At 47.8% G+C, this 15,951-nt stretch overlaps 1 protein-coding gene across 3 annotated transcripts in view; it reads right to left on the bottom strand.

The window, feature by feature from the left end:
* FLI1 (Fli-1 proto-oncogene, ETS transcription factor) overlaps positions 1-15,951 on the bottom strand; it is a 93,652-nt gene that overhangs the window by 35,510 nt on the left and 42,191 nt on the right. For all 3 annotated transcript variants that reach the window (XM_062013896.1, XM_062013894.1, XM_062013895.1), the window contains one exon: positions 3,329-3,540. In XM_062013896.1, coding sequence (XP_061869880.1) covers positions 3,329-3,540 — 212 coding nt within the window. The remainder of the gene's footprint in view (positions 1-3,328; positions 3,541-15,951) is intronic.

Genomic DNA, 15,951 nt, shown 5'->3' with positions numbered 1-15,951 from the left:
AGAGTAAGATTTCTATGGTGGGTTTTCAACAGCCTCGTGCTTGGACATGAACCACATGTAGCACTGGGGTTTGTGCTGAGCAAGTGCCTGGCTGTGAAGGACATTTTGAAGCCATATATATGGATCCAGGCCTGATCATTCCAGAAACATTCATAGTGGTTCTGTTTCTGAATAATACAGGAGTCTTATCTTCTCCCCTACAAGCCAGATCCCTGCCACTGCCTGAACAACCCCTATTCAACAGTTAGTATGCAGTTATCTGGGAAACCCTTTCCAATTTGGGGAGGAAAGCAGGAAAACCTGACCATGGGGTAGGGTAGGAAGGTGGTCAGGAGGTTTCATGGTGTTTAGCACTTGGAGGAATGGCTCTGCAAAAGGAGATGTTCTTCAAGACTCTCTTCTCCCAGCCCAACTCAGACCTGCTTCTGGGTGCTAAATAAGAAAAGCTGGACACTGTTCCTTACTATCAGCCAGCTCCCTCCACTGTCAGGTTTCCTATAGCTTTATCACTCCCTAGAGTACACAAAACCATCCTCTTGACAAGCAGCAAAGGCCAGTGCTTCAAGTACAGGTGAAAGCCAGAATAAAGGCTGCTCCCTGTAATGAGGCAGCTGGAACGCGGTGAGAGAGAGTGCTTGAAAAACAAGAGAGAGGAGGAGGAGAGGCAGAGAGAGAGGGAGGGATGGGTAAGAGGTTTTGTTATTGAGCCCAAGTCACTTGGTATTGAGATTGCCTCAGATGCTGTGTCAGTTTTGCCAGGCAGCTGAGGGGCAGAGGGACAAGCAACTGGAGTGGCCCAGCCTGTGACAATGAGCTGCGATGGACACGCAGTCAAAGGGACGTTTTTAGCCATGAACAGGAGGAGAAGAGGGATAAGTCAGATGAATGCTCTCATTTCTTGGGTGGATTGGGGCTCTTGTGCTAACAGCTTGTCAAAAGGCAACTCTGGAAGCTGTTTCAGTGCTTAGTTCTGCCATTCAAACCGGGCTGTTGTGGTTTCCTACCGGGCTGGGAAGTTGTTGCCCTTCTTTCAGAGAGACTGAGGGCACTTAGTTTCTGCCTAAGAATCTTGTAAAGAAGGATTTCCTTTTTTGCCATGGATAAACACACTTCTGGAGGGCCTTTCTCCATGGCTATCAGAGCACTTACTTGTGAAAGCAATATCATTTCCCCTTTCTTGTGTGTGTTCTGAGCAGATGGAGGAAACTGCGGCCCCAGCGATGAGCAACGACAGCTCGACACTGTTTCGTCCCCATTTGCAAGGTGAAGCTTGGACTTGTGGACATCCAAGTACAGACACATGTGGAATCTGTACAGAACATGTGCTCACAGAGCCTGAAAAGCACAAATAGCTGGTGCCTGTGGTAGCTCAGTGAGTGTGGCAGGGCCACTTGTTCCTTTGGCCCTCCAAAAGGTTGCTAGATGAAGAGGGATGAGCAGCATAATGGGAGGAAACTCTGTCTGTGGTTGTCAACTCAAAGAGCCAAGCTGCTGGTACTTTCAAGACCCACCCTTTTGCCTGGGTTATCCAGGGATGGTGTTTTATAGGAAAGAACTCATTTTCCCATGTTTCAGCCCCAACTGTGAGATTTGCAACAGCAGTGCAAAAACAAACCCCAATCCAAGTCGTTCCTGATGAAGTCCAGAAATGATACCGAAGCACAAGCAGGGCAAGATCAAGTTCAGTCTACAAATGATCAGCATCAAAGCCCAACTGACGTGAAAACCTTTATCTTATGCTACAATCAGCATCTTACTGTATACTTATGAGGGGAAAAAAAACCCCAACATGCTGCTGTTTGAAGTCTTTTAACGCCATCATCTCGCTGAGAGGAGCCTGAAAGTGTGAGGCTGCTTTCTGACTCGAGCTCTACACTCTGCTAGGTTCTCAGAAATCAGGAAAGCAGGCTGTTAAAGAAGCCCTCAGCCAACCCTTAAAGGAGAAACCATTATGTTCTGCCCTAAGAAATTGTTTGCAAGCCTTTGAATTTCTCATTGCACAAGGAAGTGACCCATCACCCCCAGCCCCAACCACAAATCACAGGGAGCAAGGCTCCTACTTCTTTGGCTCAAACCTGCAGGGGATGTCCCCTTGATGTCTAACACCAGTGCTCAAATCTACTCCTGAACCTTCTTTTTCACCAGTGCTTGTGTACATTCACATGGAGGATGTGATTATGTGCCTTGTGTTCTGTTAGACCTCATAGACTACCACAAAGGACCTCAGTCTCCTCTTTTATTCCCTTCTCCAGCTTCATATGGATTCATTCTGCTGTGATGGAGCACAGATTTAGTAGCAGATGCCAAGTGTCCTCCAGTGCAACCCATTACAGGCTGTTAGTGCAGCTTTTACTCACTTTGCTCTGGAGTAGTGACACAAACATCAACCATTGCTGCATGACCCATTCCATCTTCAGCAGCCCCTTGAACCATGGCACATTTATGGGATCATAGAATCGTTGGTTGGAAAAGAACTTTAAGATCACTAAGTCCAAGCCCTCACCCTGCCCAGCACTAACCATGGCCCTCAGCACCTCAGCCCCACAGCTTTGGGATCCCTCCAGGGCTGGGCACTTCCCCAGCTCCCTGGGCAGCCTGGCACAGGGCTGACACCCCTCTCAGGGAAACAGTTCTGCCTCAGCTCCAATCTTGAGCAACTTGAGCCCATTTTCTCTTGTCCTGTCATTCATTATTGGGGAGAAGAGACTGACCCTCAGCTCACTGCAGCCTCCTGCTGCTGTCTGCCCTCAGCCTCGTCTTCTCCAGGCTCAACACCCCAATTCCCTCAGCCCCTCCCCAGCACCCTTGTGCTCCAGCCCCTTCCCCAGCCCCTCAGTGTCCCTGTGGCAGTGAGTGAGGGGCCCAGCACTGACACAGCCCTGGAGCTGCAGCCTCCCCAGGGCCCAGCACTGGACAATCCCTGCCCTGCTCCTGCTGCCACCCCACTGCTGAGCCCAGCCAGGGTGCCCTTGGCCTTCTTGCCCCTCTGGGCACGCTGCTGGCTCCTGTTCAGCCTCTGTCAGAACCTGTGCTGAGCTAAGTGATGAAATGTGTAGCTCACACCAGTGTCTGCAGCATGAGCTCTGTACTGGCAGTTTCCTGTCCCAGTCTGCCCAGTCTTCATGGAGACTGGTAGGGATACATGCTGCAGAGCTGCATGAGCAACATTGCCAAGCCACTAAAGAAATGACAAAGAAACCTCCAGGCCTGTGAGAAATGGTCCTAGACAGAGAGTGGGCTTTGCTGACACACAGGACAAGAGCATGAATGGGTATAACATATTGCTTTGAGTCAAGGTTCAGTAGATGCAGAAAGGGGCTTTCCTTACCTTGATCCATTCATGTGGTCATATTCCCTTTTTACATTGACTCGGACAGGCTGGTTAATCCACTCCTGCTGAGGAGGCAAAGGGTTGATTTTGTGGGGCTGGCCATAGTCAGGGTTCCCTGAGGCTGTCATATCTGCCTTGGGGAGGTGAGTGGCCACACCGTACGTGGAGTCAAAGAGGGACTGGTCGTCGCTCACCACCGACAGAGCCTCCTGAGGAGAGAAGAAAAAAACAATAACCACAAGCTCTCAGAGCCATGACTAAACCAGTAACTCCACTCTTAGTCTCTCTTTGAGCTGGTGAGCACCTGCAAGGGCCCCCACAGCTGCCCAGCTCTGTCTGAAATTGCCATCTGCCAAGATTGCAGATTGAATCAGACTCTTTGGGGTCCATTAAGCTGTATGCAAAACCAGTGGGTTGCTTTGCTGGCTGCTGTGTAGCTCAGGGTGGGGTGAGAGTGGAGGTTTAAACTTGACTTCTGCAAACAGTCAAGGTGGCTGCTGGGTGATAGATGGTTCTCCTTGCTTGCTGCAAGCAGCTCCAGCTGCAATTTCACACAGTTACCTGCCCACCTGCCTGCACTTGCTGGTCCAAAAAAACCAACCCAAGAGAGATGTGTAGCATGTGATATTTCTGGAGTGTCATTTGAAGGTCTATACATCTCCTTTCAGAGGCTTTTGTGTGGTGTTTATGTTTTGAGGTTACCAGGGAAGGAGAAGCAGTCGGTACAGGTCAGAGTTATGGGTGTTAGTGGTGGGATGAAGAATGTGTTGCTTTACCCTTTCTGTTTATTTTGTGGGAAGTGTAGGACTGGTGAGTTACCCAAACTCTGCATTTCTAGAAATGCTTAAAAACAGGAAATTGTTACCCTCTTCTTCCACCCTCCCCCTTCCCCAATGAAACTCCAAATGTTGTCCAAATGCTTTGACTATCGATTTCCTTGTGTTGATGCGCTTGGCTTCTCTAAACGAAGCATGCCAGGCTCATAAAAGCCCTCTTCAAAGCACATCTGACAAGGTTTGCACGTCCTTGATGGAGTTAACCACAGATAACACAGCTGCCATTACGGCTGGCAAGCTAGAAACTGAACGAGGAACCTCCCAGACTGAAAGCACAAACTGCTTTAACGTGAGTTAACGGAGCAGAGCTCTGAAAGGAAGGCAGCAAGAAGCTCACCTCCCCTGTGGACTGAGCATGCAAAAGACCCTTAATGATGTGTAAGCAGCAGTGGGTTACTCATGAATAACCAGATGCTGTCTTGGCTTGGAAAAGAGGGTGTGATGCTAAAGCCTCAGTGCTCCAAATTCACACCAGACAGTCCAAATCAGGAGCTTTTAGGAAGAATAAACTCTTCATCTCTCCCCACCTCCTCCCATTTAGTCATTTCTGAGGTTAGTTTTGCAAATTCCTCCATGACCAGGAAAGGAAACTGAGAAGAAAAGTGAAGCTGCTGGAATTAAGTGCAAAATCAGACGTGAACCAGGCTCGTGGTATTGTCACAAAAAATGCCAAGAAGTTAAGAGTCTGCTGGGTAAACATGAGAATCCCTCTCAGCTTGAAATGAACTCACTTAGAACAGTAAGGTCAGTGCTCTGCATTTACAAATATCAGCACTTTTCTACCTCTGATCTCAGATCACGTATCAAAACCAAACAAGCCTGAGTAGCCCAGAATTTAAGTGGGCCTGACTAAGCCTGAACTCAGACATCTGGGTGAGTCCTGCTGAAGTTAACAGTATTTGGGTTAAAATGTTGTGAGCAGTCTCTCACTGATCAGCAGAGATGGCTGCAGCCTTTTAATGACTAAAATGAGAGGTTTTAGCCCACACTGCCTAATGCTATGTGTGGCCAGAAGCTCAGCCTGCCTTCATCCTTTCCAGCAGCTTTTCCTTGGTGAGTGCACAACCTGTCAGAAATACCCTCTCCTTCTCTTTTTTTTCTGCTTGAATTAATCTAGGGAGTGGAAGGTGCCTCTCAGGAGAATTTCCTTTTGTCACAAACCTGTATGATCACAGCCTTGTGCCAGAAACTCCTTAAAAGGTCTGAGATGAACCCCAGGCTGTACACTTTGCCTGTGTAGTGCTGTACAAGAACACGAGATCTTCTGATGACAGCTCTTAAAAGAGAGCAAGCCTTTCCATCAGAGGTGAGGAGATAGTGACTTGCTGCTTCTCTGATGTGCTAAAGTCAGGATGCCAGGCAGGACTTCCTAAATGACACATCTTCTGTAAGCCTCTGCTTCCTCTCAGCACAAAAAGATGTGGGGTTCCTCATCTTATGGCATGAGGAGTAGGTAAACCTCAAATACCTGGGGTGCTGGACTGACTCATGGCTCTTAGAGTCTCACAGTCTTACAGTCTCAGCTATACATCTTACTGGCCAGAGGCAAGGAAACCACAAGTACCACTGCAAATCCCTGAAATAAAATGTTAAAATGCTTGGGTTTGAAGATTTCCTGTCTAAAAACACACAGAAAGTTGGGGAGGAGTAGGGAAACTATACCTGGGAGAATGCTTTTTCTGCCTAAACCAATTTTGCTTCTGAAGAAAGGCACTGATGGAAAGAAAAATGGGAAGCAGGAATCTTTCTGGCTATCCCTCCAAAATAACCCCTGCCACAATTCACCCCAAAGAACAGCCCTGGAAGTAGGATCAGTGATTAGGGCTGTGTCCAAGTATAACTATCTCTACACACACAGGCAAAGCCACACTTCTCTCTGATATACAGAATATCTGATGGAGAAGACAGCCTCTCAGATAAGCATCTCCCTCTAAAGCCAACACAGCTACTTGCCCTTGCCTACAGCAGCAACTGGCATTAATGAGGACAATGATAATCTCACAGGCAGCAGTTGCAGCAAGCAGCTCTGCATTTCACTCCTGGGATGCAGACAGACTGCAAACCCAACTGTCTTTCAAACCCTGTCACGCACAGGCAAAGAAATTCAAAGGCCATGACAACAGGCTCATGCAGTCACTGAACCAGGAATCATTTGAGCTAAACCCCTGAGTTTGTTACAGCCACAAAAAAAGCCCAACCCAAACCTCCTACAGGCTCAAGGCTCTGGGGGAACTGATGACACACAGAGCAGAGCAGATCAGACAAAGATAGTGGCTTCTAACACCTGCTTAGGATCCGGGTCGTGCATGCAAGTAGCAAACAAGTATTGCTGATTGCATGCAAGGGAAGTCAGGTGGCACCTCGCCAACCCCTTGCTGCAATTGGCTTCTCTGTGGTGCCTACACCTATAGCTCCAGAGAAAAACAAAGGGGTGGTGAGGAACAGGTAGCTTTAGCTGTCAGGGCAGGGTCAGAGCAGGGGGATCTCTCAGATAACCTCCTAGCAGGGAGGAGTACCTGAAACACACCTTGCTTGTGCTCGCTCTCAGAGGCTCTGCTCAGCTACAATCACTTTTGAAGGACCAGTCTGTTCAGAAAGTGTTTGGCTTCAATTCCAGCCAAGGAAGAGGTCAGCAGTTAACATTGAATACCAGAGGGCAAATTTCTATCCCTTGGAATCACAAGCTACTTAAGTGATCAATGATGGGCAACTAGGAAAACACAGTGAGGCATTAAAGGTGCTAACATAACCTAACCAAGCTCACCACAGCTTCCCCATCCCGCTGCCTCCCAGGCTGTGCCCTTGAGCTGGCCAGACTCAGACTGAGACAGGGGTCTTGTGTGTGTTATTCTGGCACATATGTTACGTTATATTGCCCCTGGGAATAGGCTGGCTTCAGTTTTTCCAGGTTTTAATCACATTCCTGGCATAGATGTGGCAAGGCCCATCTACGGCAGCTTGCAGCCAGAGGCCTGTGAAGCCTTTGCAGGGCAGCCCCAACCACCCGACTGCCACAGATTAAAACAGCTTTGCATAGAGCTGCCACACACTTCTGGATCCCTTAGACATGAACATACGATATAGCTGCAAATAATGACAGTTTATGGTTGTAAGAGATCAAATTGGGAGGGGTTTTTTCCTTGTTTTCCTTCCAGAGGCCTGTGAAGCCTTCGCAGGGCAGCCCCAACCACCCAAACTGCCACAGATTAAAACAGCTTTGCATAGAGCTGCCACACACTGCTGGATCCCTTAGACATGAACATATGATATAGCTGATAATAATGACAGTTTATGGTTGTAACAGATCAAAGTGACAAGGGCTTTTTCCTTATTTTTTCCTTGTTTTCCTTCCAGAGGCCTGTGAAGCCTTCGGAGGGCAGCCCCGACCACCCGACTGCCACAGATGAAAACAGCTTTGCATAGAGCTGCCACACACTTCTGGATCCCTTAGACATGAACATATGATATAGCTGCAAATAATGAGAGTTTATGGTTGTAAGAGATCAAATTGGGAGGGGTTTTTTCCTTGTTTTCCTTCCAGAGGCCTGTGAAGCCTTTAAAGGGCAGCCCCAACCACCTGACTGCCACAGATTAAAACAGCTTTGCATAGAGCTGCTACACACTTCTGGATCCCTTAGACATGAACATATGATATAGCTGCAAATAATGAGAGTTTATGGTTGTAAGAGATCAAATTGGCAGGGTTTTTTTCCCTTACTTTAGACAAGCCACCTAGAATCAGGTCTAAGTGCTACAGTTGGTTTTGTCTCTGTGTGGTGCAGGAGAAACAGTCTGTTCTTCTGGTCTCACAGGTAGCACAGTGGGGAGAGCTGACAGCTTTGAGAGAGTTATCCTGATTCCTTACTAGGGAATCACAGAAAGCCCGAGTGGTGGGGGTTGGAAGGGCCCTGCAGAGCTCATCCAGCCCAACCCCCTGCTAAAGCAGGTTCGCCTTGATCAGAAACCTCCAGAGAAGGAGGCTCCACACCCTCTCTGGGCAGCCAGCTTTAGAAAGAGATTGCACTTAGGTGATGAATTGAGCAGGACATTTGAGCTGATACATGAATGGAATGAGTTTGAAGAACAGAAGTAACAGATTTTTTTACCCTAGGTGTAGAAAAAATCAAAAGCAACTGTGTGATGCAGACATATAATGTGAAACACCATCATTTCCCCTCATGTTCTTCCTTCACAGTCCCTGCCACAGTCTTTTGTTGCATTGATGACTGCACTAACAACCAAGCTAGTCCCAGGATATCTTAATGTCCTTGCTAACCTCGAGGTTTACCTTGAACAAGACCCCCTAAAAGTTCATGATTTTAACCTTATCCACAGTTGGCTGGCAAGGAATCACATAATCACAGGATGATAAGGGTTGGAAGGGGCCTCAAAAGATCATCTCAGTCCAACCCTCCTGCTAGAGCAGGACCACCTAGAGTAGGTCACAATCATCACTGGAAGGTCTCAGTTCCCTAGGTTCAGCTCTGGGAGAAAGGACATGAAAACAGAAGCTGGGGAGGTGATGGTAGTCAGTGTTTTCAACCCAGGTACAACCCAGTGCCTACAATAATGGCTCTTTTCGGGTGCATGCCATTCATTTTCACTGAATATTGACTTACAAGCACTTTACATTCACTTTTCTGGCCATAACCACATTTAAAAGGCCTTGCTAAAGATCAAAGGCTCATCCTCCTCCACAAAGTCTGACTTATCAAAGAAGATGCTGAACACTTGAACCATCACACCATGCATGGAAAGATCACTTCCACCTCTAGAAGGGTGACTCTTTCTTTTTAATAACACACTTTCACCATTCTTAACCCTGGGGGAAAATCCCTCCCTGAAATATTTTGGGATTGAGTGTTACCAGCAGAGATCTACCATCTGAAGAGCCCAGATTTGGTGCAAAGCACCAAAAATACGAGGTACCAGCAACCAAGTAGCCTTGAGGTCAGCACAGAGGATCTATTCCTTGAATAGAAATGAGTTTGGCAGCGCAGTGTTGCAAGTCAGCACTTCTGCTGCCAACCTCTCGAAGAAGCAGAGATGAGATAACATCAGACTTACAAGAAAATGAGTCAAACCTAAAAGTTGAAAAAGAAGCAGATTCTGTGTTGATTTTGGGGCAATGAATTTGGATGGATTGGACATCGAATGCAGAGGCAGGAAGAGTATTATTCTCACCCCTGCCCTTGGTCTTTGCCATAACCTTCAGCAAAGCATTTCCCTGTCTCTGCCTTTTTATTCCCTTCAGTCCTCTGGATCTGTGCAAATAAGGTCTGGGAGGCAAAGAACATGACCAAGCAAGGCCTAAACTGCAAGCCCACACTCTAATACATCCCCTCTTCACAACAAACCTAAGCAAAACCAAAACAGCAAGACCTCTGCTGCTTTTGCAGCACAGGCCTCTTGAGGTTTGCTCCCCCTTCCTGATATGATGTGATCAGTGCAGGGACTACATGTAACTCCCCCTGGAAAATGATAATCAGAGGCATTTTATTGCTAGCAACCACAATCCAACCCTGTGCGCTTCACAATCAATTTCAAGCCTGCTTCTCCAGTGAAGAACCTGTGGGCTGCAGGCAGCACCAGAGATCCATCACCACACTGTAGTGAAGACAGCAGCCTGAGAGCTGCCGTGCCTACAGCGCTCTTTATTCCTTCTATCTACTTGCAGCGTGGCACAGTGACTGACAAACTGCTGTGTTCCCAGTATTTTCCAGCTGAGCTGATGGTATGAGGATTGTGGCAACCCAAATGCCAGTAATCTGTACCACAGAGCTGTCCCTGCCCTGAGGAGGAGGGATGGGAGGAGAAGCAGCAGAAGCAAGGATTGCTTGAGGAGAAGTTTCTGCAGATTTGAGGCTTTCTTTGATTGCAGTGAAGTGGGAGTCAGTCTCTTCTCCAAAGTAACAAGTGAGAGGACAAGAGGACATGGCCTCAAGTTGCCCCAGGGGAGGTTGAGGCTGGAGCTGAGGCAGAACTGTTTCCCTGAGAGGGGTGTCAGCCCTGTGCCAGGCTGCCCAGGGAGCTGGGGCAGTGCCCAGCCCTGGAGGGATCCCAAAGCCGTGGGGCTGAGGTGCTGAGGCCATGGGGTAGTGCTGGGCTTGGAAGAGTGAAGTCAGAGCTTGGACTCCAGGAGCTTAAAGCTCTTTTCCAACCATAACAATTCCATGATTCTATGAAATTAAGTATAAATTGCTTTGTGTGCTTAATTATTTGATGATGCCCCACAATGCAATAGTTCTCTTCGTCCTCTGCTCTAGGAACTCACTCAAAACTACAAAAGCAAGTCAGCTCCACAGACAAACTGTGACATGAGCTCTCCTCTATGGCTCAGCCTATCACTTCCCACCCAGAGTGTTACATCTTGGCAGCCTCAGAATCCAGCATCACTTCTTCACATTTCAAATAGATGGGAAACCACAACTTAGGAACTCGTGGTAGGAGGAACTAAAGCAGGAACAGGCACAAACAACAGAAACACACCAAAATCAGCCAGTTAAAAAATGGGACAAAATGCTTTTGCAGAGTTTCTCACAAGGAAATGTGTTGTCTTTTTCCCTTTTTACTATTTTTAAGTTCACTAGTTCCATGGAGTTTCATGTCAGGTGGACAAAAGGATGCTACAACGGATGCTTTACCGTTTTGATACCAAGATCCTGAAATCCTGGCTCAAAAAAAGGGGGAAACAAAAACTACACCATCTCCATCTCCACTTCTCAGAGGAGCACTTGGCTTCATGCACACATTTATAGGATCCAGACCAACACCATTTTTTTCTTCCCCACTCTAGACTTTCCATACATCAATTCACAGCCTATTGTGGTTTGTTTCCAACAGGCTAAATACCAAATGGGACTACCCAGGACAAGTTGCTGCATTAGGGCTGATGATAAGGAAGCTTAGAAATCTCCAGGAGATGCCTCTGTGAGATTCCTGTAAAGGACCAGGAGAGGGAGTGAAAAAACTCCAAAAAGAACCTGTCCAAATGAATACTGTGGTCTCTTGACCTCTTCAAAGTAATATGGGGACTCTGAGGCTAGAGAGACTGGATATGAGTGATAGATGATCCCATGGGGACCCTGAAGCTAGAGAGATTGATGGATGATCCCATCTCCGTCACATCAATTCCTAAATCCTGGAAGCTCCTCCTTGGAAGAGAATGGCAGCTGAGATGTGGAGAGTGAAGGTCCCTGCCAGTCTCCAACTGTCTTATCCACATCCCTGAGCCTATGGATAAGGATTTCCCAAAGCACTCTTTCCCCATCTCAGGTGCTTCCCACCTCACTGTACTGATACAAGCTGGGAATAGTGGATGAGGTCTCTACCCATTAGTAGGTGAGGGGGAAATCACAACATCTGGCTTCCCAGAAGGTTTGGGAGAATTCCTACCCCAGTTGTGCCACTGAGATGATTGAGGATGAGTACTGGACCTTGAGGATAAAACATTAAGCCTGTTAGAAGTGTTGGAGGCTTTGCCAGATTCACCTCCATGAACAAATCAGCATAACTCTGCTGTGGTGGGAGGACCACACAATCCCTCATGATCTTTTTCCAAGCCACATCATGTTTCCAGAAAATCAATCAGCCTTTGCCATCTATGAACACTTCCCTCAGCCCAGTTTACTGTGCTTCTCTCACCACTGATGTCTTGCCCACAGCTTTCATGCTCCAGAGTTGCAAACAGCTTGACCTTGGTGGGAGTGATTGCTTTCCAGAGCTGAGCAATCAAATGCATCGAGCTCTAATTTGCTTCCCTTCTCATTCTATTTCCCTCACCCTTCTAACATAATTGCCTCACACTGAGCAGATGTGTTTGTAAACAGAGACACATGGCTAGAGCTGTGAACATACACAACGTTGGTAAATATTATTGTAGCATTTTTATGGCCTTTTCTGCTGAAGACACATGGAAGCAAAGCTGCAAGATGCTTTCACAGAGCCTGGCTTCCTGACAAACCCAAACCATCCTGAAGAATAAAGGCAGCCTAGTGCTACACAGAAATCCTGTGCTGACCTCAGCTTTGTCCTGAAGCACCCACTGCCTGACTCCTCTCCTTGATGTTGTGCCAGAGGCTGCTTTTCAGTGGCAAAGGTTTCAGGCAAGACTTTGCAGACTGACCAAGCACTTTGTCTTAGAATACTTGAGCTCACTTTATTACACTGCCTGTTGTAACAGTGCCATCAGTTCTCTGCAAGGAGAGACTGACTTTTGGTGCTGTTTTTTTTAACTCATACCAGAAACTGAGGCTGTAATAATGACCCTGCTGGTTTGGTTTTCCACGTGCAAAGAGCAATTGAACCTTTCCAATAGAAATGATTCACTTGAGAAAGGCAAACAATAAAAGGACAGACCCACAAGTACTGGGGGTGTCATGACAGAGGGGATGTCACATCTATGTGCCTCCTCTTTAACAGGAAAGGAGGTAAAGTGGAGACTTAAAAGCATGAAGGAATAGGTGCAAACTCCCAAATGTTATCTTTCACAGAATCACACAGAATCTCAAGGGTTGGCAGGGACCTGCAAAGCTCACCCAGTGCAGCCCCCTGCCAGAGCAGCAGCACCTAGAGCAGGGCACACAGGGACTCATCCAGCTGGGTTGGAATGTCTCCAGAGAAGGAGCCTCCACAGCCCATCTGGACAGCCCCTGCCAGTGCTCCCTTACCTCAACAGGGAAGAAATTCCTCCTTGTGTCTCTTTGGAACCTCTTCTGTTCCAGCTTGTTGCCCCTTGTCCTGTCATTGGCCATCCCTGAGCACAGCCTGGCTCCAGCCTCCTCACACCCACCCTTGATGCATTTGGAACCATGACTGAGCTCAACCCTCAGGCTCCTCTTCTCCAAGCTGCAGAGCCCCAGCTCCCTCAGCCTTTCAGCACAAGGCAGATGCTCCACTCCAGCATCTCTGTGTCCCTGTGCTGAGCTCTCTCCAGCAGCTCCCTGTCCTTCTGGAGCTGAGGGGCCAGAACTGGACACAATATTCCATCTGTGGGCTCAGCAGGGCAGAGCAGAGGGGGAGCAGAACCTCTCTGACCTCCTGCCCACAGCCCTTCTAACCCAGCCCAGGCTGCCATTGGCTTCTTGCCCACGAGGGCCTGTTGCTGGCTCAGGCTCATCCTGCTGCCCACAGCACCCCCAGCTCCTTTTCCCCTATTCTCTGACAGTTCATTCCCCAGCCTGTGCTGGTCCATGGGGTTGTTCTTTCCCAGATGCAACACTCTACACTTGCCCTTGTTGAATTCCATTAGATTTCTCCCAGCCCAACTCTCCATCCTGCCCAGTTGGTGTTCCTACTTGGAAACTCTAAGAAGGGTGTTCTCCCAGGAATTCAAGATGTGGGAGGTGGCTGTTTTAGAGACACAAAGATTTGAGGTCCATCTGAGCTCTGACTCAGTGCTCCCCTAATGCCCATTCATTATTTTTCATCTCACTTTGATACCATTGTCCTCAGTTACATTCACAAACACCCCAAACCGTATCCTGTTTTGTTCCCTGACACCATTCCCCTTCACAATCACAGGAAGCCCATCAGGAAACATTCCTCGGGTGCTTGTTATGTTTCCATCCACAGAGAACAAAACATGCACTTTCAGCCCAAGAGATGACTTATTCCAGACTAAAGAAAAACAACAGCATGAAAGAATCAAAGCAAGAGTTCTCCAGGAGAGAGAGAGAGAGAGAGAGATGTGTGTGCTTCTCTCCTGAAACAAGGGGCAGGAGCCCTCCATGCCTCTTACCTAGGGAATGCTAGAGATGGAAAAGTTCAGCCAAGAGGAAACAAAAGGCATAATCCATCACTGCCATTAACAGTGCATGTTGCAAGGTCTGGACACTATATCAGAGAGGGTAAATCCAAGTCCAACACAGTCCTGCAGCTGAATCCTAAACCAGATGTGGCTTGAGATTCCCAGCATTAAGGCTCGAGTCTATTTGTGTTCTGGGTTTGGCCCCTGTCCCTGAGCTGCATTTGGATTGAAGCTGTGTTCAGGGTCTCAGTGATGACAACATTCAGTGTCTAAACGCAGTGTTTCAGCCCAGAGCTGGTTACTTGGGCTTGTTGTCAAGTGTGTATCACATCAAGTATGGGAGACATGAGGAAATGGAGGGGAGGTGGTTCAGGATTCATACGAACCTGCTTCTTCTCCAAGCAGCACTGGGGAAGATGCTCCATAGAGCACTGAGAAACTGTTACCTGCCTCTTAACCAGTAAAGAAAACTGGCCTTGACTGGGATGGCCAAGTCCCAAGATCAGGATTTTCAACAGAGCTGAAAGTCACACAGATCACACTCACATTTAGCAGAAGCTGGGAGCTCCAGTCCCTTTTAGAATGCCTCTAAAAACACAAGCTTTAAACCTCATGAGAGACACCAGCCAAAAGAGAAGCAGTTAGCAACAATACTCAAGGCCAGGTTTTCCATCCCCTTTGCCTGCTGCTGGCTACAGACACAGGGTGCCCATCACTGCCCAGCTGCGAGCTGAATAAAGCCTTGCATTGATGACTCCTCAGCCTCTGCCTGCTCCTCATCCCTCTTCCCAACTGGTTTCCTCTGCTTGGCAGCAGAACTGAGGGTTACCACCCTGCTGGGATGGCATGGAGCTGTGTTTTTCTTGTGCACAGAGCCCAGCCCCTGTGGCTCCAAGTGACTGAGGTTTGTTTCTGCACGACGCCTGGAGCAAAAGCATTTTTGGTGAAGGAGCCCTGCCCGTGGGCATTCCAAGGAAAACAGCTCAGCAGGATTACACTGAGATCTTTTTCTTTTGTCCATCTCAATCTCAAATATCTTATTTGGACAGGAAAAACTCAGTTTACACCACTGGAAGCTCCCAGGGGCTTTTCATTTCTGGACAAAGAAACGCTGCTGGTTTCATTCCAGTGCAGGAGAAAAGGTCTGGAAGGATTTAGGGATAGCTGTCAACTCTCACCTCTTGGGTAAAAACTCCAACCCAAAGGTGACATTTCAGTACAAAAAGGAGTTGACAAGATGCTATTCTTCCCACTGATATCAACCATGAGAGAGAAAAGGTTATCCTAGCAACACTCATGCCTCAGGAAAGCGCAGCAGTAAAAGAGCTCCTGGTGCCTAATGAAGGCACCCAGGCTAAATACACACATCTAACACCACCTCTGGTGTCCCATCTGCTAGAATCAGGCAGTGAATGCTCCCTCCTGGAGAACTCACCAGCAGAAGGTGTGAGAGTTGTAAAGGAGGTTTTAGAAGGCTCTGTTTACAGCTGTGTTGATGTCTCCCCGCTGCCTCAGTTTCCCTCTCTGTGTGACCTCAGATTTTGTAGAGTGCTCCAACATCCTCTGAAGTAAGGAGGTCACACAAGTGTTATCCTAGGGCTGGAATTGCCAGCCAGAAGCAAAACTTGTTCTCCTCTGAGGCTGAGCAAGAAAAAAGCCTTACTAAATCTCTTATCAGTAACCATTAACAGAAAGTCTGTTGGCTTTATCAGCCTGATGCTGAGGAGGGCCCTGAGCCTTGCTGAGATAAACGAGGTCTCTTGCCACTGCCACCTCAAAAAGTCACAGACTCACAGAAGGGTTGGAAGGGACCTTGAAACATCATCTAGTCCAAGTCAGTGCTCAGGGAAGAGTTTTCCACACCTCTGAGGAAAACCTGTGGGTTGGGTTTGGTTTGCTTTGCTTTGGGGTTTTTTTGGTGTTTGGTTTTCTCTCCTTAATGAAAGTCATTAGCTCTGGCTTGATAAGTGAAGTATGGAGCTGTCAGGCTCCTACTTTCACAGCAACACCACTAATAGACCACCACACAGACAGAC

This window comes from Colius striatus, chromosome 23 (assembly GCF_028858725.1).
Source record: "Colius striatus isolate bColStr4 chromosome 23, bColStr4.1.hap1, whole genome shotgun sequence".
NCBI classification, from domain to species: domain Eukaryota; kingdom Metazoa; phylum Chordata; class Aves; order Coliiformes; family Coliidae; genus Colius; species Colius striatus.
Note: the sequence above shows the minus strand (reverse complement) of the source record. Positions and strands in the feature narration are given on the sequence as shown.